This window comes from Sciurus carolinensis, chromosome 14 (genome assembly GCF_902686445.1).
Source record: "Sciurus carolinensis chromosome 14, mSciCar1.2, whole genome shotgun sequence".
Classification (NCBI taxonomy): domain Eukaryota; kingdom Metazoa; phylum Chordata; class Mammalia; order Rodentia; family Sciuridae; genus Sciurus; species Sciurus carolinensis.
The window spans coordinates 50061722-50084300 of record NC_062226.1 but is presented as its reverse complement, the minus strand read 5'-3'; the positions used below and the strand labels follow the sequence as shown (position 1 = coordinate 50084300).

Sequence of the window (22579 nt, the reverse complement as noted above, 5' to 3'; positions counted from 1 at the left end):
TCTGAAAAATGGTCCTATTTCACACAGGGTCCTAGTGTAGAGGACGGATGTGGACTGGATGCTTTTTCCTGGCTCCCTAGGTCCTCTGGAAACTGCAAAATTTTCTGTAGTAAATTCTGTCAAGGATCTAGGATAAAATTTTATGTAATTTTGAAAGCATTCAATCTAAAAAAGTTTCTAAATAGAAATCTGTTTATAAAATATCTATTTCCAACTCAGAATTGTATAAATTTCCTTAATAGGAGACAAATGTTATTACATGCACATATTTACTGTAATGTCCATGACTTTATCAGGCCATTTTCATGTATCATGTATCAAAAGGACACTTAAAAAGCAAATTAATTTTTGTGTTTTTGTTGTGAGAAACCAAACGTTGGCTCCAATTTGTAGCCAACATTGTATAGAGACACTTGCCACAAATGTGCCATCAGTATAAAATTATATGAATATCCAAACTGTTAGCTCCTATCTCTTATTTTTACCACAGAATTGACCACACCAATTTTGCCTTTTTTTTTTTTTTTCTTTCTTTCTTCCTTTTCTGTTGATCCTCTCAGTAGAGTAGAAGCTCCATGAGAATAGAAACCCTCTGTCTTGTTCAGGTCTGTCACCATTGTTGGGAACAGTACTTGATACCTAATAGATGCTCAGTAAACGTTTGAATGGGTTAATATAAATGCACTACCTTCTTTGTCAGGAATTCTTGAAATTATATTGATTAACTCTCTGATAATATTTCCTGAGCTCCCAGTATTACATCTCAAAAAAAGAGAGAAAGCTTGAGTTAGTGGGAGCACAGTATAGAAGAGTGCAGGAGCCTTGAGATTCAGTATTTTTAAAAAGCTAAAGGGTGTTGGTGGCAAACAGCGAAGGCACACTGCTAGTTTTAACATCCTACGTTGACAGGAAAGGGCCAAAGTTCAGGAGGTAGTGGAGGGGTTGACTAGGCGGAGAGAAGTGCCGATTTTGAGACGATTTTTTTTTCTCTAAAACACGGGGGAAAGACTTGAAGTAGAAGTAAGGATTTATGATTGTCAATACATAAGTAGTATTTGAAACTCAGCATAGATGAGCTCAAGCAATGAGAATCCATAGAAGAATACAGAAGTTTAGGGAAGCAATTATTTCAAGATTGAGGACATGATGCACTTTCAGGTGGAAAATAATGGGAAAAAAAGACTTAAAAATGCTCTGAAATCTGGCATTTAGATGGCCAATAGAAATCTTAACCAGGGCAGTTTCAGTGGAGTGGTGGGGCTAATATAATACCTAGATAGTATAAAGGTGTCAGGGTACTTTTTATTGCAGAAAATAATGACTGACTTAAATGAACTCAAATGTAAAGGTATTTACTGCAAGGATTCCTAGGACTCCCAGAAATTCAGTTTCATTTCTTTTCTTCTCTCTCTCTCTCTTTCCCTCCCTCCCTCCCTCCCTCCCTTCCTTCCTTCCTTCCTTTCTTCCTTCCTTCCTTCCTTCCTTCCTTCCTTCCTTTTTTCTTTTATTTTCTCTTTCAGGGCATACATGGTATCAATTTCTCTTAGATTTTCTACATTTCTTTCTAAAGACTGCTTCATGCCTTCCTCTACTTCTTATATGCATCACAAAAAATCTACCATTTTAACCATTTTAAAGTATACATTCAGTGGTATTTAATGAGTTCACAGTGTCTCAGCTTCTAGAATGTTTTCATCACCCCAAAAGGAAACTTTGAATGTATTGAACAGTAGTTCCTCCTTTGTCATTCCCCTCAGCCCTCAGCAACTGATAATCTGCTTTTTGCCTCTATGGATTTGCCTTTGCTGAATATTGCATTTGAATGGAATCACATAATATGTGGCCTTTTGTGACTGGCTTCTTTCAGTTGTAGCAGGTATCTACCTCGTTCCTTTTCGTAGCTGAATAATAACCTATTGCATGGACATGCCACATTTTATCTATTCATCAGTCAGTAGACATTGGGTTGTTTCTACCTTTTGGCTGTTCCAGGTAGTGCTGCTATGAAGAGTGTGTACAAGAGTTTGAACACCTGTTTTTAATTCTTTTGGGTATATATATCGAGGAGGAGAAGAGCTGGATCATATGGGGATTCTGTTTAACTTTTTGAGAAGCTGCCAAACTTTCTTCACAGTGGCTGCACCATTCACGTTCCCATCAACAATATGTGACACTTACATTTTCTTCACAGGCTTGCCAACTGTTTTCCATTTGTTATTATGATTGCCATCTGATTGGATGTGCAGTGGTATCTCGTGAGACTTTGATTTGCATTTCCCTAATAACTAATGATGTTGAACATCTTCTCATATCTTTGTCCGTCATTTGTGTACTTGCTTTGGAAACTTTTCTTTAAAACCTTGGCTCATTTTTAAAAAGTTAGGTTGTTTTCTTATCATTGATTTGTGAGAGTTCTTGGTGTATTTTGGATACAAGACCCATATCTATGATTTGCAAATTCTTCTATTCTTTAGGTTATCTTTTCACTTTCTTAATTCTGTGCACAAAGTTTTTAACTTTGACAGTTGAATTTATCTATTTTTTTTCTGTTGCTCATGTATTTGCTGTCATACTAAGAACACATTAACCAAATCCAAAGCCAAAGATTTACTCCTATTTTTTTTTCCTAAGAATTTAAATTGGTTTAGACTTAATATGTGTAGGTTGTTAGTCAACTCTGAGTTGATTCTTGCACACAGTGTAATGTAAGGTGGCCAACATTATTCTTTTGCATATGAATACCTAAGTTTTCTCAGCACCATTGGCTTTTTGTTTGTTTGCTTATTTCTATTTTTGCAGTACTGGGGATTGAACCCAGTACAGGCAAGTGCTCCTGCCACTGAGCAGCATCCCCAGCCCTTGGAATCAATTTTTTTAAAGTATCAATTGTTGAAGAGTCAATTCTGTTTTCTATTGAATGGTCTTGGCAACATTGTCCAAAATCAATTGGCTGTAATGTGTGGGTTTGTTTCTAGACTCTTAATTCCATTTCATTGGTCTGTATGTGCCTGTATCATTTTTGTTTTGATTACTGTGGCTCTACAGTTAAGTTTTGAAATTGGTATGTGTGAATCCTCCACATTTCTCTTTTTCAAGATTGTTTTGGTCATTTGGAGCCTCTACAATTCCTAAATAATTTGAAGATTAGTTTTTCATTTCTGCCAGAAAGGTTCTTGGGATTTTGGTAGGGATTTCATTGAATCTATAGATCACTCTGAGTAGTATTGTCATCTTAACAATCATAAGTATTATACACCAAGAACATGGAATGTTTTTCCATTTGCTTAGGTCATCCTTTATCTCCTTCAGCAATCTTTTGTGCTTCTCACTGTACAAGTCTTACAAGTCTTTCACTTTGTCTAAATATATTCAGAAGTATTTTGTTCTTTTGAGTGCTATTGTAAGTAGAATTGTTTATTAATTTCTTCCAATTATTCACTGTTGGATATAGAAACATTTTTTTAAATTTTTATCTCATTCCTTGCAACTTTTAAAAATTATTTTATTCTATATTTTTTTAAAAGATTCTCTGGGAGAACTGGGGTTGTGGCTTAGTGGTAGAGTGCTTTCCTAGCGTGTGTGAGGCACTGGGTTCAATCCTTAACACCACATAACAAATAAATAAATAAGAAGATTCTCTGGGATTTTCTATGTATAGGATCATGTCATCAGCAAACATAGTTTTACTTCTTTCTTTCCAATTCAAATGCCTTTTATTTCTTTTTCTTTCCTAATTGTTATAGCTAGAACATCCAAGATGAAGTGGTGACAGTGAACATCCTTCTTCTGATCACAGAGGAGGAGCTTTCAGTCTGTCACCATGAGGTTAACCATGGGTTTTTTTTTCATAATTGCCCTATATTTTATTGAGATAAACCATTCTGTTCTTGGCTTTCTGAGTAATTTTATCCAGTGATGGTGCTGGATTCTGTTTAAAAAAATCAATATCAATTCAGATTATCATGTGGTTTTAAAAATTTCTTTATTAATGTTGTATATTACATTGGTTAATTTCTTATGTGAAACCACTCTTAAATTCCTGGAATAAATCCTGTTTGTCATGGTGTATAATCCTTTTAATATGCTATTGGATTAGGTTTGCTAGTGTTTCAGAATTTTTTATCTATATTTATAAGGAATATTGCCTTTGGTTTTCTTCTTTTTTTAATCATCATCCACCTTTGCTACCATCTTAATGCTGGTCTTACAGGATAAGTTAAAAAGTATTCCATTTTCTTGTATTTTTTTTTGGAAAATGGAAAAGGATTGGTGTTAATTCTTTGTGTGTTTGATAGAATTCACTAATTAAGTTTTCTGTTCCTGGACTTTTCTTTGTTAGAAAATTTTTTAAATTACTGATTTGCTACCCTTATTTCTTATGGGTCTGTTCATAATTTCTGTTTATTTCTGAGTCACTTGGTAGTTATGTTTTTCTAGGAATTTTTGCACTTAATCTAGATGATCTAGTTTGTTAGCATATAGTTTTTATTTTTTTATGTATTTTTATTGATACATTATAATTGTGCGTAACGGTGGGATTCATTACTACGTATTCATACATGCACACATTTAACAGTGTTATTTGGCCAATATAATTCCCCAGTATTTCTCCTTTTTCCTCCTCTCTCCTTCCCTCTGGTCCCTTTCCTCTACTCTTCTACTCTCCCTTCCATTCTCATGAGACCCACCCCCACCCCTGCCACACACACACCTTTCTTTTCCTTTTTCTCTAGCTTCCACATATGAGAGAACCCTTGATATTCTGAGTTTGGTTTATTTTGCTTAACATAATGTTCTCAAGTTCTATCCATTTTCCTACAAATGACATAATTTCATTCTTCTTAATTTCATTCTTCTTGTGTATATAAGCCACATTTCATTCTTCTTGTGTATATAAGCCACATTTTCTTTATCCATTCACTGATTGATAGACACCTAGGCTGGTTCCATAGTTTGGTGGTTGTGAATTGTGCTGCTATAAACATGGGTATGTATATATCACTATGATGCTGACTTAAATTCTTTAGGATAAATAACAAGGAGTGGTATAGCTGAGTCATATTGTGCTTCCATTGCTTGTCTTTTGAGGATCCACCACACTGATTTCCAAAAGGGTCATACTAATTTACAATCCCATCAACAGTTTGTAAGTGTTCCTTTTTCTCCACATCCTTCATTGTTGTTTGTATTCTCGATGACTGCCATTCTAACTGAAGTCAGATGAAATCTTTTTTTTTTTTTTTTTTTGCGGTGCTGGGGATTGAACCCAGGGCTTTGTGCTTGCAAGGCACTCTACCAACTGAGCTATATCCCCAGCCCCCAGATGAAATCTTTATTGTTTGCATTTCCTTAATTGCTAACGATGTTGAACATTTAAAAATATATTTATTGGTATTTCTGTTTCTTTTTTTGGGAAGTGTCTGTTTAGTTCACTTGCCCATTTGTTATTATTATTATTTTTTGGTATTAAGTTTTTTGAGTTCTTTATATATTCTGGATATTAATCTTCTGTCAGAAGAGCAGCTAACAAAGATTTCTCTCACATTCTGTAGGTTCTTTCTTCACATTCTTAATTAAGTTTCCTTTGCTGTGCAGAAGCATTTTTATTTGATACCTTCCCATTTATTAATTCTTGGCTTATTTCCTGAGCTTTATGGGTCCTATTGAGAAAGTCATTGCCTGTACCTATATGTTGGAGTCTTGACATATAGGTACATACAATCTATATGTTTTTCTATGTGTTTTCCCTACTAGGAGTTTCACAGGTTCTGTTATATCCTGGGTCTTTGCTCCATTTTTACTTGACTTTTGTGAAGGGTGATAATTTAGGATCTAGTCTCATTCTTGTACATTGAGATAAGCAGTTTTCTTAGTACCATTTGTTAAGAATGCTGACTTTTCTCCAATGTATGTTTTTGGTCCCTTTGTCGAGGATCAGATGGCTATATCTGTAAGGGTTTGTCTATGCATCTTCTGTACCTTTGGTCTGTGTCCATTTTTAAGACAGTAACATGAAGTTTTTGTTTCTATAACTGTGTAGTATAATTTGAAGTCAGGTAGTTTGGTAGTCAGGTAGCATTGCTTTTTTGGCATAGAACTGCTTTGACTATTCTCAGTCTTTATTCTTCCAAATGAATTTTAGGACTATTTTTTTTCTAGTTCTGTGAAGAATGTCACTGTCATTTTGATGGGGATTGCATTGAATCTGTATGTAGTTTTTGGTAGTATGGCCATTTTAACAATACTGATTCTGCTGATGCGTGAATATGGAAGGTATTTCTGTTGTCCTGTGTTTTCTTCAATTTCTTTCTTCAGTGTTCTATAGTTTTCATTGTAGAGGTCTTTCACCTCCTTGGTTAGATTTATTCTTAGGTATTTTATTATTTGTGGGGGGGCTCTTACAAATGAGATTGTTTTTCTGATTTCTTTCTCAGCAGATTCATTATTGGTATCTAGGAAAAGTATTGATTTTGTAACCCATTAATTTGCTGAATTTGTTTATTAGCTGTAGAAGTCTTCTGGTGGAGCCTTTGGATCTTCTAAGTGTAGGATCTCATAATGTGCCAACATTGATAATTTAACTGCTTCACCTTTTTAAAAATACCTTTTATTTCCTTGTCTACTTTTTCTGGCTAGAATTTCTAGTATGGTTTTGAATAGGAGAGGTGAGATTGGAGGTCCTTGTCTTGTTTTGCATTTTAAAGGAAATGCTTTCAGTTTTTCCCCATTCATTATACATCCGTTGAGATGCATTTTTCTCCCACTCTTATTTATATGTGAGCCTTTGTAGGGCAGTCTTCTCTTACCAGTGTTCGGAGATATCAGGTTATTGTGAGTTTCTCAGCATATTTCTAATGGGTTTTGTAGTACAGTTTCCCTGTTAGTTCTTTGATGATGATTTGTGTATTTTGATACAGTGTATATTGTGTTAGAGCTTGAGGACTTCACTTTTCCTATAGGTCTCAAAACAGTATGATCCTCCTTGTAGAAGAGCTTGTATTGCATACAGCAGGATGTTAGGGGTACAGCCCTGAGATTGTCCTTCTTCATTTAACAACTCTGTATTTTCTAAAGGGGCACAGGAGTGATCTAGATTGAGAACCCTTCATAGGTAGAGTGTCCACAGCCTCTTGTGTTAATTCTGTCTTTGCTTTAGAGTGGATGTCCTTCATTAGTTTTGCATTTTTGTCTTTTCTGTTCTTTGTGTTAAGATATTGCTGAAGTCTAGATGGTTAGTTCGTGGAGCAAGGTGCACTGTCTCTTGCCTGGGTTTCGTTCAGCAGCAAATCTCTACCTTGTGAACTTGTAGTGTCCCTGTAGGTTCCCAGCACCTGAGGGAAAAGGAGGAAACAGACAATTGAAACAACATTAGCAAACAATATATGGCATTACAATAAATACTTGGTGCCTACTGTACCATCTACAACACCAATTACCACAAAAAATGAGAGTGGTGGGATCAACAATTGCTGAAAGCAAAAACAGCAAATAGCCATGAACTAAATCTGGCAATAAAATAAACAGAAAGTGTCACATGCCATCCACTGTAGGACCATGGATGGTGAGGACAGGAGTTTTAAAAACCCAAGTTTTAAAAGGTGGCAAAAACACAGTTCATTAGGGAAAAGACAATGTAATAGGAAGGTAAAAGTTTAAAAAGTTCAAAATGTGAATAAGAGAGGAAATAGAAGAAATGTAGCAAGTGATGGCTATGAAGGAGGAGAAAAAAAATGTTAAAAAGCAAAGCAAAGGGAGAGAACAAGGGAATTTGTCTATTAGAGAAATGCAAGGAGAAAAAGAGAAACAAAAATAACACCAAACCAAAATAAGCCAACAAGAAACCCTAACCCTCAAAAGCCAAGATAAATAACAATCATTTAAAATGCTAATAATGAGCCACGCACTGTGGCCCACACCTGTAATCCCAGAGGCTCAGGAGACTGAGGCAGTAGGATCTCAAGTTAACAACCAGCCTTAGCAAAAATGAAGCACTAAACAATCTAGTGAGACCCTAAATAAAATGCAAAATAGGGCTGGGGATGTGACTCAGCGGTTGAGTTCCCCTGAGTTCAATCCCTGGTACCCACCACTTACCCAAATGCTAAAAATGAGAAGAAAAAAAAAAGAAACATATATGTTTTATATCTACATATCAATTAGCCCAACTAAAACACCAAAGAAAAGGAAGAAAGGAAAAAAGACTCTGCATTTGTCCATTGCGTTTCTGTGTGTCATCTCTCCCCCCTGAGGTTTTAAACCATTGATGCTGCGGCAAGTAACTTGGCTCTAGTGTACTCTTTCTTGTTCTTTGTTCAAAGCACCTTAACTTCTGGAGTCTCTAAGAAACTCCCACTGTCTGATATTGAGTTTCAGTCTCTCACTGTACCCACCTCACCGAGAAGCCGTACACCTGCTGCTTCAATCCCCAGCCACAAGCAACTGTAAATGCAGCCTTCCTCACTCCACCATCTCGAGTCGCTTAAGCATACAGTTTTTCTTGGTGTTCTCTTATAATGCTTTTTATTTCTATAAGGTCAGTAGAAATATCTCCACTTTCATTTCTGTTTTTATTTTATTTTTAGTCTTTCTCTTTTCTTAATCTATCATGAGGTTTATCAGTTTTGTTGCTCTTTCCGAAGATCTGATTTTTTTTTGTTGGTTCTGTTGTTTTTCTGTTCTATATTGTATTATCTTCACTCTAAATTTTATTATTTCCTTCTCTGTGCTAACTTTCAGTCTATTTGCTCTTCTTTTCCTAGTTCTTTGAGGTATAAAATTAGGATATTGATTTGAGCTCTTTCTACTTTTTATAACATAGTCACTTATCCCTAGAAATCTCCCTCAGAGCACTGCTTTTGCAGCATCTCATAAGTTTTTCTATTTTGTGTTTTTATTTTCACTTGTCTCACAGTGTTTTCTAACTTTTGTGTGATTTCTTCTTCTATTTATTTGTTAAGAGTATATTTTCGACTTTCTATATATTTGTGACATTTCCAGTTTTCCTGGAAATGTTACTGATTTCTAGTTTTAGTTCATTGAGGTTAGTGAAAATCCATTTATGACCTCAATTTTTTTAAAATTTATTGAAACTTGTGGTTTGACATGTGATCAGTCTGGGAGAAGATGCCATCTATGCTTTAGACGAACGTGTATTCTGATGGTGTTTAGTGTTGTATGACTCCTAGATCTCTTTGGTTTATAGGGGTTGTTAGGCCCTCTACCTCCATATCTTCCATTTGAACAGTCCATACATTATTAAAAGTAGTGTTTTGAAGTTTCCAACTATTATTGTAAAACTCTTATCTCCCTTCAATTTTATCAGTGTTTATGTATTTTGGGACTTTGGTATTTGATTCATATGTGTTCATACTTATTAAGTATTCAATTTTATTATATTATATTCATATTATTATGCAACTATCACTACCATTCATCTTCTAAACTTTGATAACTCATCATTTTGAATGTTATTATGTATTAACTCAGTCAAGCTTTTCCCCATCCTCAGTGTTTACTGTTGTGTTTTGCCGTTGGACTGTAATTATTTTTGCTTAGTGACTTTTAAAAACTATATTTTTAAAGCCTATATGTTTTGTCATATGTGATCTTTGCAGCCTTTCTTCCTTTAGCTTGTGAATAGCTAGTGTCTGACAGAGATTGCCTTGAATGCCAGAAGGAAAAAAGAGGGGAGACAAAAACAAAAACAGTAAAACAAAAAACCCTGCTTCCACTTCTGCTGCTCCATTTTTCAGTTCTACCAACCTTTCTGCTTCTTTTTTTAACTTATTCTGAATATGCAACTCCTTTTAAAAATTGTGGTAAAAGAGCCATAAAATTTACCCTCTTTATCATTTTAAGTGTACAGCTTATATCGCTAAGTATATTTACATTGCTGTGAAACTAATCTCCAGAACTTTTTGATCTAAAACTAAAATTATACCCATTGAATGAACAATATCCCCCCTTCCCTCTCCTCAATCACAATTTTACTTTACTTATCTATGAATTTGACTTTTATAGATGCCTCGTTTAAGTAGAATCACGCAGTATTTGTCTTTTTGTGACGGGTTTATTTCATTTAGCATAACATGCTTAAGTTCACTCATATTGTAGCATGATAGGGTTTCCTAAGACTGAACAATATTCTGTGGTGTGTGTGTGTGTGTGTGCACATATACATACATAGTGGTGTTCATTTGCCTGTGGGTTTGTTTTCTACATTTTCAGTTACCCATAGTCAACTGTAGTCCAAAAGCAGAAAAATAGAAAATCCCAGCAATAAACAACTCATAAATTTGAAATATTGCATCATTCTGAGTAGCATGGTGTAATTTCATGATGTCCCACTCTGTCCTACCTAGCACATGAATCGTAATTTTGTCCAGCTTATCCATGCTATATATGCTACCCATCTTTTAGTTGCTTTACAGCTGGCTAAATGATCAGACCCACTGAAATGGTATTGCAGTGTTTGTGCCAAACAAGTCTGTTTTACTTAATAACAGCCCTGTCTTAGTCCGTTTTCTGTTGCTATAAGAAAATACCTGAAGCAGTAACTTATAAAGAACAGAAGTTTAGTTTACAATTCTGCAGACTGGGAAGTCCAAGAGCATGGTGCTAGCCCTGGTGAGGATCTTCTTGCTGAATGATAAGGTGGGGGCATTGCATGATGAGACAGAGCAAATTTGTCAGCAGTAGCTTACAGAGTCACTCCTTCAAAACCCATTAACCACCTCCCCAAGATTCCGCAGTTTGGGGATTATGTTTGCAACACAGGAAATTTGGGAGACACATTCAGACCATAGCAATACCCAAAAGTATAGGATGTGCCAAAGAGAAACTTTACAGCACTTCCTTTAAGTACCATTTCACATTCATCAAGAAGAAGGGTGTATATTCTATAGTAAGAAGTTTTGAGAGTAAAACCATATTCATATGTTTTATTCAAGGATATTATTATCATTGTTCTATTTTGTTATTAGTTATCATTAATCTCTTTCTGTGCCTAATTTACAAATTAAAGTTTATCCTGGGTATGTACATGTGGGAAGAGCAGTTCTTAACATTTGGTACCATCTGCTGAAAGTGCCCTGAGGAGTAGGTGAGCAACGAGGCAGTAATATAGAGTAAGTTGTTCTTTTTAAAAACTAAATAAAAAGACATGAGAGTGTGGAAGAAAGCTAAGTTAAAAACAAAAAAGTGGAACATTCCTATCCTGTCAAGAGGGAAAGATTGAAGACAAATAAAAGAGGGAAGAGGAGAGAGAATAAGATATTGTAGCAAATGGGGTTGAAATTCAGAGCACAGAATTGAAGGGCTTGAACACTATTGAACACATGATACCGAATCCTTTGAAACGAAGGGAAAGTAGTGATTTTCCATACTCATGATGCTATGAAGATGTTTTATTATTTTTTCCTTACAGGTCCTGAAGCTGTGCCTCCTTCCCTTCTCAAAGTAGTTATGAAACCCATAGCAACTGTTGGAGAAAGCTACCAGTATCCTCCTGCAAACTGGGCTGCGCTCCTTTCTCCACTTATGAGGCTAAACTTTGGTAAATATCAAGTGTTTTTAGGTCTTCAGACTTTGCTTTTAGGATCTGACCTGAATGGGAAAACAGGTTCTTTGTCACAAGTTGTACATGTAGGAAGAGCAGTCCACCAGTAAAAACTGGTGGACTTCGGGATCTTGTGGCTGTTTCTTTCTTTCTTTTTTAATTCCACCATTTAAAACATTTGTTCTTATTAGTTATACATGACAGTAGAATGTATTCTGACATAGTATACATATATGGAGTATTACTTCCTATTCTTCTGGTTATATGTGATGTGGAATTAATTACATTGGTGATGTATTCATATACGCATGTAAGAAAGTAATATCTGATTCATTCTACTATCTTTGCTATTCCCATCCTCACTCCCTTTCCTTCATTCCCCTTTGTCTAATCCAGAGTACTTATATTTTTCCTACCCCTCTTTGTGAGTTAGCATCCACATATCAGAAAGAATATTTGGCCTTTGGTTTTTTTGGGGGTTGGCTTATTTCACTTAGCATGATAGTCTCCGGTTTCATCCATTTACCATCAAATGCCATAATTTCACTTCTCTTTATGGCGGTATCGTATTCCATTGTGTATATATACCACATTTTCTTTATCCATTCATCTGTTGGAGGGTACCTAAGCTGATTCCATAGTTCAGCTTTTGTGAGTAGAGCTGCTGTAAACATTAATGTGGCTGTATCATTGTAGTATGCTGATTTTAAGTCCTTTGGGTATAAACCAATGGGTGGGATAGCTGGGTCAAATGGTGGTTCCATTCCAAGTTTTCTAAGGAATCTCCACACTGCTTTCCAGAGTGGTTGCACCAATTTGCAGTCCCACCATAAATATGTGAGTGTACCTTTTTTCCCCACACTCTTGCCAATGTTTATTTTTGCTTGTATTCTTTTTTAAAATTTATTCTAGTTATACATGACAATAGAATGCATTTATGCATTTTGATACATCATACATAAATGGAGTGTAATTTCTCATTTTTCTGATTGTACATATTGTAGGATCACATCAGTGATGCAGTCATACTATATGTACATGAGGTAATACTGTCTGTTTCACTCTACTATCCTTCCTACCCCCAAACCCCTTCCCCTTGCTTCACTCCCCTCTACCTAATCTGAAGTATTTGCCCTTCTGAGTCTTTGACTTCCTACAGCTGAGGGTGAGGAGAGAGAGATCTAATGACAGGCCAAACAGAGTAGTTAAAAACACTGCTTCTCTGCAGTGCTGAGCATGTGGTGCACACCTGGTATGGTGGTTATCAAACAGCACTTCCAGAGCCCTAGGTTTCAAGGAAGCACTCTATGGGATACTGTATTTTCTATTGCTGTTGTAACAAATTAGCATGGACTTAGTGGCTCAGAACAACTCAGATTTATTATCTTACCTTTGAATTATCCAGCTGTCCAACATGATTCCCACCAGACTAAGTCAAGGTACAAGCAGGGCAGATTTCCTTCCTAGAGGGTACCCACATCTTTCAACTCGATGCCCTCTTTCTCCAACTTCAAAATAAACAAAGCAGGGCTGAGGCCTCCTTGCAGTATCTTCCTGGTTTTCTGCAGGCAGGAAAGTTTTTCCATTTAGGACTCCTGTGACTAATGAGCTCACTTAAATAATCCAGAATAATCTCCTGAACTCAAGGTCCTTAACCTTAATCATGCCTGCAGAGTTCCTTTGCCATGTAAGTTAATGTATTCACTGGTTCCGGGGAGAAGGATGTGGAAATCATTACAGGAACATCATTCTCCCTACCAGAGATCTTCGTGGTGAGAGGCAAAGGGAATGCACAGCTCAACACCTCCCCTTCATCCACATCAACCCCTCTTGTACAGAAAGGAATTATCACATGCACATATATTTCTTGATCCCTGCCTGACTCCAGAAAGAGAACAGTTTAAACAGTGTCATAAAATTATGTGCTTCTATTGCCATGGCTGATTCAATGTTCTATCACCTACAGTAGAATGTTGACTTACATATGATGTACAGAATGACTTGTGTACTGTAATTTATATGTAATTTTAGATATAATTAAAAGTGGTTTGGGGCTGGGAATGTAGCTGAGTGGTAGAGTGCCTGCCTAACATGCAGGAGGTCCCAAAATCAATCCCTAGCACCACCAAAATTAATAAATAAAAATAAAAAATATTTTCACTATGCTCAAGTTTTGCAGAAATGTTTACATTTGAACCTAATCTCTGTATAAGACATGATGTCACCATACTAGATTTCCAGAGATTTCATTTGGAAAACATGTTTCTCTGTCCCTCTCCTGCTTTTGTATATGATACTGAAAATATGGTATACTGTTTCAGCTAAGTCCTTAGAAAAAAAAAGAGAAAAGGTTTGGCTGGGAAAATAAATCCACTAAGAGGAAACAGAATACAGAAAAGGTCTGGTCAGTAGAGACAGTAGCTGTATCTATAAGCCATTTCATACACAGGTAGGTTTGTGTTGGATACAAGGTAGAGCAGAAGGGAAAACAGGGACTGCATGATTTTTAGCTATCATTTTCTCATAGTTTTGGTAGTGTTTGAACATTTAGGTTTCTCTAGGTAGAAGAGAAACTTTACTCACTAGCTAAAGGCCCTTGCCAATCCCAAGACTTGGTACTGGACACCACTGGTCACATTCTTCACCTGGTCACCAATAAGGTCTCTTGAAATACCTTTGGTTTACTCAAGTTATGTTACCTGCAGAATCCTTTCACTTAGCAAGTGCTTTAATTTAGACATTAAAGCCTGGAAATGATTCAGTGAAGCAACTCACTTACAGAAATTCTTTTTCTCTTCTCTTTTAGGGGAAGAAATACAGCAACTCTGCCTTGAAATCATGGTGACTCAGGCTCAGTCATCCCAGAATGCAGCTGCACTGTTGGGCTTGTGGGTGATGCCACCCCTGATCCACAGCCTGAGCGTATGTACTAGTTGAGGGCATTGGCTGACAGGCGGATAAACTGAATTTGGAGATTAACATTCATTTGGGGATGTGTTCTCAGAGTCAAGAGCAGACTGATGGAACTTTACAAAAACAGGGCTTGATAGTAGCTGGCCCACAGATTGGAAAATGATTCAGAACTGCTCTCCTGTCACTACCATTCATCATTTAGCTACTGTGTATTACAAAAAGGGGAAAGTGATGGCCAGAGGTATCAAGGTTCCTTTCTCAAGATCATACAACTAGAAAGTTATGGAGTTCTTTGAATCTCCGTTTATTTGTGTGATATGCATAGTCATTTCTGTATGTATTAAGAAAAAAGCAAAGCCACATGCACTGGACTCAGCCCTTTCCCAGAGGAGAAAGCAAAGAAGGTGAACCTTAAAGGTTTGGTAGGATTTGGTCAGGTACCAAGGGAGGTAGTGGGAGAGTGTGGGTGGAGAGAGCGTGAACCTCCACTGGGGTGTTCAACTTGAACCAAGTGCCGAGGAGAAAGTGACCCAGCCTGGTATCTGTGATAGAGGGGTCAGCACCTTCCACGTACGGATCAAAGGTAGACAGGAAGAATAGAGTAATAGCATTTGAAGATGTGAAGTCAGTAAAGATGTTTAATTTTTAATTCATTTCAAGCTAGGAGAGAAAAACAAATTCCAGATTCATTAGTGGTTTATCAGTTGTATGAATAAATGATCTTTATCTTTGAATTTCTCTAAATGTAACCTGTTATTCTTCTGTTCTTGGAGGCTTTAATTCTTTAGTACAAGGCTTGTTCATTTCCTCAGTCTTTTGGCTTTAGTCCCCACTCTACATTGTTTTTGAGTTCCTGGCCTTTCCTACTCCTCGTAGTTCCCTTTAATTAAAGGTGCACATTGTTGAGGTCTGAGTCCACCCTACCCACTCCAAGTGATTTCCATTTAGCTGTCATTGAGCACTTGCTATGTACCTGGTACCTGTTAGCACTGATCAGATGTGATCTCTACAATTTTTACGATTTTTAAAAATGGTTTTAATGAGTTATAATTTATATGGCCCGAAAATGGCCATTTAATTAAAAATGTTGGTAAGTTTTAGTTCCTTTATATGTTTTCAGTCATCTCCAAGAACACCTCCCTCACTCTGCACAAGCTCCATTATGCCTAGATTTATTCAATTCCACTTCCAATCTCAGGCTCAGGCCTCCATGGATCTGCTGTCTCTTAAAGTTTGTCCTGTTTACAAGAACTTTTATATAAATTTAAATTTAACATAAATTTTAGAACTCATTTAGAAAAGAATCATATAATACGAAGTCTTTGGTGTCTGGCTTATTTTCTTTCTGAGAAATACATTTTAATCATTTTATAGGTTGATAAACTGAGACAAATAGAAATCCAGCAAAGTTTGCATAGCTAATAAATGGGAGAATAATATCTAGCTGACTCCAAAGCCTTATACTATTAACTCTTTTCCCTTTGAATCAGGGATATCTGAAGGAAAAATTTTCTTCAGAAATTTTTCTAGCTATTAGTAATCTTTTAATTTCTGTTTTAGACCTATGTGGCTCTTTGTCTTTGGTTGTGAGTCTTTTTATCTTTGTTAATTAATGTATCATCTTATAAAATGATCTGAGATGGCATATTCCTTACAATGAGCCTCTCAGAAAACTCATGTCAACTACATTGATCTTTCTGGAAAGCTACTGATTTTGTTGACAGGCATTATATTTTCAGACAACTCCTTTTAGCCTTGCTACCCCTTTAGTATCATAGCTATTAAAGTCTGTGTCATGTGACAGAGCGGTGCTGTGGTGAGCTCTGAGTCACTGTGGTCAGTTCCATGTGCTCTGCTAGTGGCTCTTCAGTCAAGTGGCCCGGGCATGCCATTCTCCTTATTGCTTCCCTATTTTCCTCAGAAGAAGAAATTAGCAATATCAAATGCCCTGTTGAGTTGTGTCCAGCCCATAGCTCTTCATCTTCAGAAGCTTTCCTTGCTGGAGAATGTAGCCTTTTAAAACCAAATAGCAACTGTTGTGTACTTTCAAAAGTAGCATTTTATTATCCTCTAAAAAGATCTACGGTTTCAGTTGAACCTTTCACAGATGGACTGGCAGATAGCACATATATACAACAGTCACCCTGAGTCAGAAGTAACTGCAGCAACCAAGTTACATGCACTGATGACCAGTTGGACCATGAAGCCGTGGGACAGTGAGGGAGAGGAAGCTAACCGACCCTTTTATCTCTTGGTCTATCCTTAGACACAGGGATGACCCTGAGGTTTCCAGCACTGCAAACTCAGGCTTACCTGTTAACATCTGACCTCTTCTGTTTTACTTCTAGTTGGATATCAAGAAATACCTCCTGGTGTCTGTGCCTCTGTGGATAAAACATGTCTCTGATGAACAGATCCTTGGTTTTGTTGAAAACTTAATGGTGGCAGTTTTTAAAGCAGCTTCCCCACTTTGCAATCCTGAGTTATGCCCGAGTGCCTTGCAGGGTCTGAGCCAGGCCATGAAACTGCCCAGCCCTGCCCACCACCTCTGGAGTCTGCTCCGTGAAGCTACTGGGAAAATTTTTGACCTTCTGCCAAATAAGATTCGGGTAAGGAACAAAAATATTTACATTCCTGACAATTTATGTTTGGGCTTCTTTAAAGCCTTTTTGGCAAAGGAGGGAGTTGTATGTTTTAAGAATGTGGGTGGGAAGGCTAGCAAGAAGTAACCACATTCTTCACTAGGAGCGTGTTTGCTTCCAAAGAGCTAAGCTGAGGTTGAATATTTAGAACCAAAGTTTCAAGCAAGCTTAGAAGCAGCTTAAGCAGTGCTGTACCAGGAAATTTGTTGTTGGGTCTTTTAACCACATGCCTGTAGAAGATGAGAAAGCTCAGAAATCCTTTCATTTTACACCTGGAGAGTCCTAGGGCACGTTATCCAATAACTGTTTTTACCAAATGATTTAATATTAGCTTCCCCCTACTCCAAAGGGTCTCTGAATTAAAGTTTTACAAAGCAGTTAAAAATCTGCTTGGAACAGTGGAATTCTGATAGGAAAAAAAATTAGTACATCCAAGCAAACAGAAAGTAACATGAAAGAAATTCTTAAAATGATAAAAACTGGCTATATGTTTTGGTTTGTTTAAAATTCAGATCTCATCAGCTGTTATTCATGATGATAAATCTAATAATTTGTCAGAACATGAAAAATAGATTTTTGTTATTCTTGTTTTACATTGTATTTTGACATGCTTGGGATTTTTTTTTTTTTTTAACCAGAGAAATGATCTAGAACTGTATATTAGTATAGCAAAATGCCTTTCGGAAATGACAGATGATGATGCCAATCGTATCTCCCAGATTACTAAGGTAATAACATATCTATATGTATATATTTTTTTTATTATTGAAGCAGAAATTGAAGAATTGATTAGAGTGTCCTTTTGACTGAAGCTAGTTTTGTTTCTTATATGTTCCTGCTTAATTTCAGAAAGCTGTCTTTCTATGCCACTATGGGGTCTATTCTCCAACCTACTGGTGTGATTGATGCTTAATACATGTTGTATGAATGGGTAGATGGACAAACAATATTTTAATTTAATTTCTTTTATTTTGTCAAGAACATTTTTGCAACACCTATGGGCAAAAATAAGTACTGGGCAACCTCTTCAATATAATACCACAGGAATGACTATATTCTGATCAAAGAAATTTCTATTGTATATAAAAGGCATGAATAAGTAATTTTGTTCTCAAATTTGTTTTCTTACACCTGATGCTATCCTTTTAGAATGCAGAAGCATAGTTGATTGAACAACAAACACAGGATCATGAGTACCCCTAGGCAAATGATGAATGATGAATGAGCAAAACATAGTATATCAATAAAGTTGTCAGATTTAGAAAAAAACAAAATATGTGTGTGTGTGTGTGTGTGTGTGTGTGTGTGTGTGTGTGTATATATATATATATATAAAGCACTCCTAATTTGAGTTGGAATAGTACCTGACCCAAGGTAAGAACTCAGTAATTATTTATCATACATAATTATTACAGTCATATAATTAATTATATTATTATATTTATTAAATATATTTGGAAATGAAGCATATAATTTTCTTCTTGATACCTAGAGCTGGAGGTTGCTATATTACTCACTTGAGTTTCTTAAATACTGCTCAGAATATTGTCACTAGAACATACTAAATAGCATTTTGATGTCCCCCAAAGAGTCAGTCTTCTTCACAGAGGTCAGAGTTTTTGTTCATTTCTGGAAAGAATAGAAGTAAGAAGCAGTGGCAAAAGAGCAGGACTCCTTGGGTTCCAAGGCTTACTCTGCCACCACGTCTAGCTTTGGGAATGCCAGCAAGATACTTATCCTCTGTGCTTCAGTTTTTTTCATATACAAAAGAATGGTAATTGTAATGTACTGCAGAACATTCCTGTGTGAACTAAATGGTTAATGCAGCAGTTCACAAATATTGTGGTCTCAGGAACACTTTTGTTTCTTATAAATTATTGGGGACCCCAAAGGGATTTAATTATATAGGTTATATCTATTGATATTTACTTTATTAGAAATTAAAACTAGGAAAAATGTAAATTTTGCCCTTTACATCTTAACTCAAATGATTAAAATTATTTAATACATATACAAAGTAATGAAAAAAGTGGCATTGTTTAACATTTTCAGAAATTTTTTTAAAGTCCGACTCAGAAGACAGCTGGCTTCTCATGGCTGCTTCTTCATTCAGTCTGGTATGATTTTTGTTTTAATGAAGTATGTGAAGAAATTCAAACCTCATACAGTGTGGATGGAAAGAGGAAGAGTGTATTAATAGTCTTTGCAGAAAATTATGAATATCCTTCTTTGATATTGCACCAAAACTCAACTCCTCTTAGTTTCTTAAAGGTTAGTTGCAATGTGGAGACCAGAACACATTAATGAAATTGAGATACTCTAATACATTAAAATCCATTGGTCTGTCTGCTTGCACTTCTGGTCTTTTATGCATGCATGATTTAGTAATATCATACATTGGTCATTTGGAAAATGTTTAAAACCTTCCAAATGTTGACACATTTCATTGTATAATATCAAAATATCATATTTGTTAACATCCCCAGCAATCTCATCAGAAAAGCCTTTTACATATTGGGAAGCTGCCAAGCTCATAGTATCAGATACAAATTTTCTAAAAATCTAATTTTCACTAGGAAACTTAGATTTTATCATTGACAATAAATACTGTCAGGTACTTTCCTTGAAGTGACAGGCTCATTTCCTCCAATTTTTAATAAAATAATCTATTAAATACCCAGTTTGAATAACCACAGTTTTTCCATCATTCTTTCAAGTAAACATTGTTCCATGAGAAGACTGCCTATTTTATTTAGCTCACAATTCAGTCTTACAAGCGTTTTTTGTTGAAACAACCATCATCAAAGTTCCTTATGCATATTTCCCAGTTTGTCACATAGAATATTAAAAAGATGTGTACTCAAGGGCCAAAGTTTAATGAAACTAATAATTTTTACTGTTTACAAGGATATTTTAAGTGAAAATGGCTTTTAAAAAATTACAAGTGGACATGAAAAATACAATGAATACTAATACAGTCTAGTGTAATTATTAAAATAGTTTTGACCTCACAGAACCTTTCAAAGGGTCTTTGAATCCCCAGAGGTCTGTGTACCAAATTTTTAAAAACTGCTGAATTTAATACATGTTAATTGCTTAGATTGGTGCTTGGCACAAGATAAGTACTGTATTTACTAGTTTTCATTTTATTTTTATTGTGTATACTTACTAAATATTACCTATTAACCCCTGAATACATTCATGACTTTTATGAAGGAATAGGAGATGACATTACAACCTTTTATTATATGTGCATTTTAATACAGCACACAGACAGATAGGTCACATGCTGCAGGAAATGAACAGTTTTAGCATCTGGGATAATAGCATCAAACTCTCCCTTTCTGTTTTGCCCTTGCCCTGAGGTTCTGTAGCCACTTCAGTTAATTTAATAGTGACTGAACAATTTGCTATTTTGCAGAGCAACATGGAAAAGGCTGTCTTTGTCAAGCTGTACTTAATCTCTCAAGGACGATTCCCCTTGATGAGCCTAACTGATATGCTCAGTGTTGCTCTGCAGCACCACGAGAAAGAGTCATTGGCCTGGATGATTCTGCACAGTTTGTACCAGGCACGGATTGTGAGCCATGCCAACACAGGTGAGGCCAGTTCCTGGCAAACATCAGGAACAGAAATAAAACTGACTGCTGTTCCTTTTATTTGTATTTGTTTTCTCATGAAAAAGCTAGTTTAGTGCTTCTTGGCACAGGTTAGGCCTTGTCAGGCCAAATGAAGAGTGCCTGAATGCAGATGAGCAGTTATAGAAGACAACGGCTACTTTGTAGAGATAGGAATGAATTCTTTTGAGGATTTTTCTGTTGTATTTGGCATTTTAGTCTCTCAAGGATACAAACAAGTGTACCAGGTTGCTTCTGCCTATTTTACTCAGTTTTGAAAACACACAAGGTGTAGATTGATTCTGCCAGATGAGATCATGAAAATGGTTTTTGAGTAGTTATTTTTGAATGGTCACAAAGGAAAACAAGCAAAAAATTACATAGTTATTCTGTAGAATTTCTCAAAGGTTCAAAAAATAAAATCTGGCCCTGCTACACACACTTGCAAGCTTATGAATCTCATGGTGCAAGTTTTAAACCATTTCAGACATTGTGCTTTAATAATCACCTGAAAATGGAGCTTGTCTATGGCTCCTCAGTCTTTCTGGTCATGTGCTTATTGTTTCTCCACATTGCATTCAGATTCAGAATGGTACCTGACTTAGGTGGGTCAGATGGGCTGGGAAGCCCTTGTGATCCCAGGAAAGTTACTCATGTTCATGTGCCCATTTCCCCTATCCATCTTTCATGCCTTTTTGGTTTGAGGGAAAACCTAACAAAGATGATTGGAAGATTCTCCAAGATGATATAAGAAATTTTGATTCAGCCTCCTCTTTGGCAATTGAGATAGTTTCCCATTTATTTATTAGTGCCTGCCCACTGAAAGACCAACCTGTGATGAGAAACAGTGGGTTTTTGTTGTTGTTGTTATAAACCAGAAGTACATTTATCAGAAAGAAACCTAGCAGATGTTTCCAAATATGCAGGAAGATACTTTAAATAAAATGAAATAATTTGATGTTGCCTTTGGTTCTAACTAACCAACACTCAAATGTAATTCATACATTCCTCTTATTCTCTAAAGTTTGAAAGCCTTTCTAAGTAGTTTTTACTGTGCTGGGAATTCTCATGTAAAAAAAAGATTTTAAAAGGACAAAAATCAATGTTTATGCTGATGTTTATTCTCCAGTTACCATACAATGGCTAGGTTTTTGTTGTTGTTGTTGTTGTTTTGTTTTTATGTCTTTGGGATAGGGTTCCTTTGTGATCTTGGCACAAATTGGAACCACTTAAGCAAAACAGGTCTGTAAAAATAACTAATTACCCATGATTCAACCTTACTGAGTAGTTAGCATACCAGATTTCTCCTAATGTATTTAATGTTGAGAGAGAAGGTCCAATAAATTCGTTTTATATTAGTGGATAAGGAGATTTGTAGAATAGATTTACTTTTGGAAGCAAGTACCAAAATATAGTAATCTAATAAGAATAATATCAATTCTTTCATGGGAACGCACAAGTCTCAGACCTTAAAACTGTTTAATAGGGTTTTTACCACGTTTTGCTTTAGTTATGATTGTTATTTCTGACCTATTTTACTATTCAAAGGAAAATTGTGGTCCCATTTAAAAACATATTCTTTTCATTTCAGGTGTATTGAAGAGAATGGAGTGGCTCTTGGAACTGATGGGTTATATCAGAAATGTTGCTTACCAGTCAACACCTATTCACCACGTGGCTCTTGATGAGGTACACTCTAGAGGAGTAGTTTGTAGTTTCATTCAAACTGGAACTTAGATTCTGTTTCCCAAAAGAGGAATATGTTGCTGTGTCTTGGTCAGCTTTCTGTGACTTTAACAAATACCTGATGTAATCAACTTATAAAGAGAAAAGGTTTATTCTGACTTAAA

At 36.0% G+C, this 22579-nt stretch overlaps 1 protein-coding gene across 1 annotated transcript in view; it reads left to right on the top strand.

Annotated features, from left to right (window-relative positions):
- The window catches only part of Focad (focadhesin), a 299217-nt gene that overhangs the window by 270732 nt on the left and 5906 nt on the right, over positions 1–22579 (top strand). The window contains exons 36-41 of the mRNA XM_047524416.1: positions 11426–11554; positions 14364–14479; positions 16819–17079; positions 17751–17840; positions 20534–20711; positions 22321–22418. Coding sequence (XP_047380372.1) covers positions 11426–11554; positions 14364–14479; positions 16819–17079; positions 17751–17840; positions 20534–20711; positions 22321–22418 — 872 coding nt within the window. The remainder of the gene's footprint in view (positions 1–11425; positions 11555–14363; positions 14480–16818; positions 17080–17750; positions 17841–20533; positions 20712–22320; positions 22419–22579) is intronic.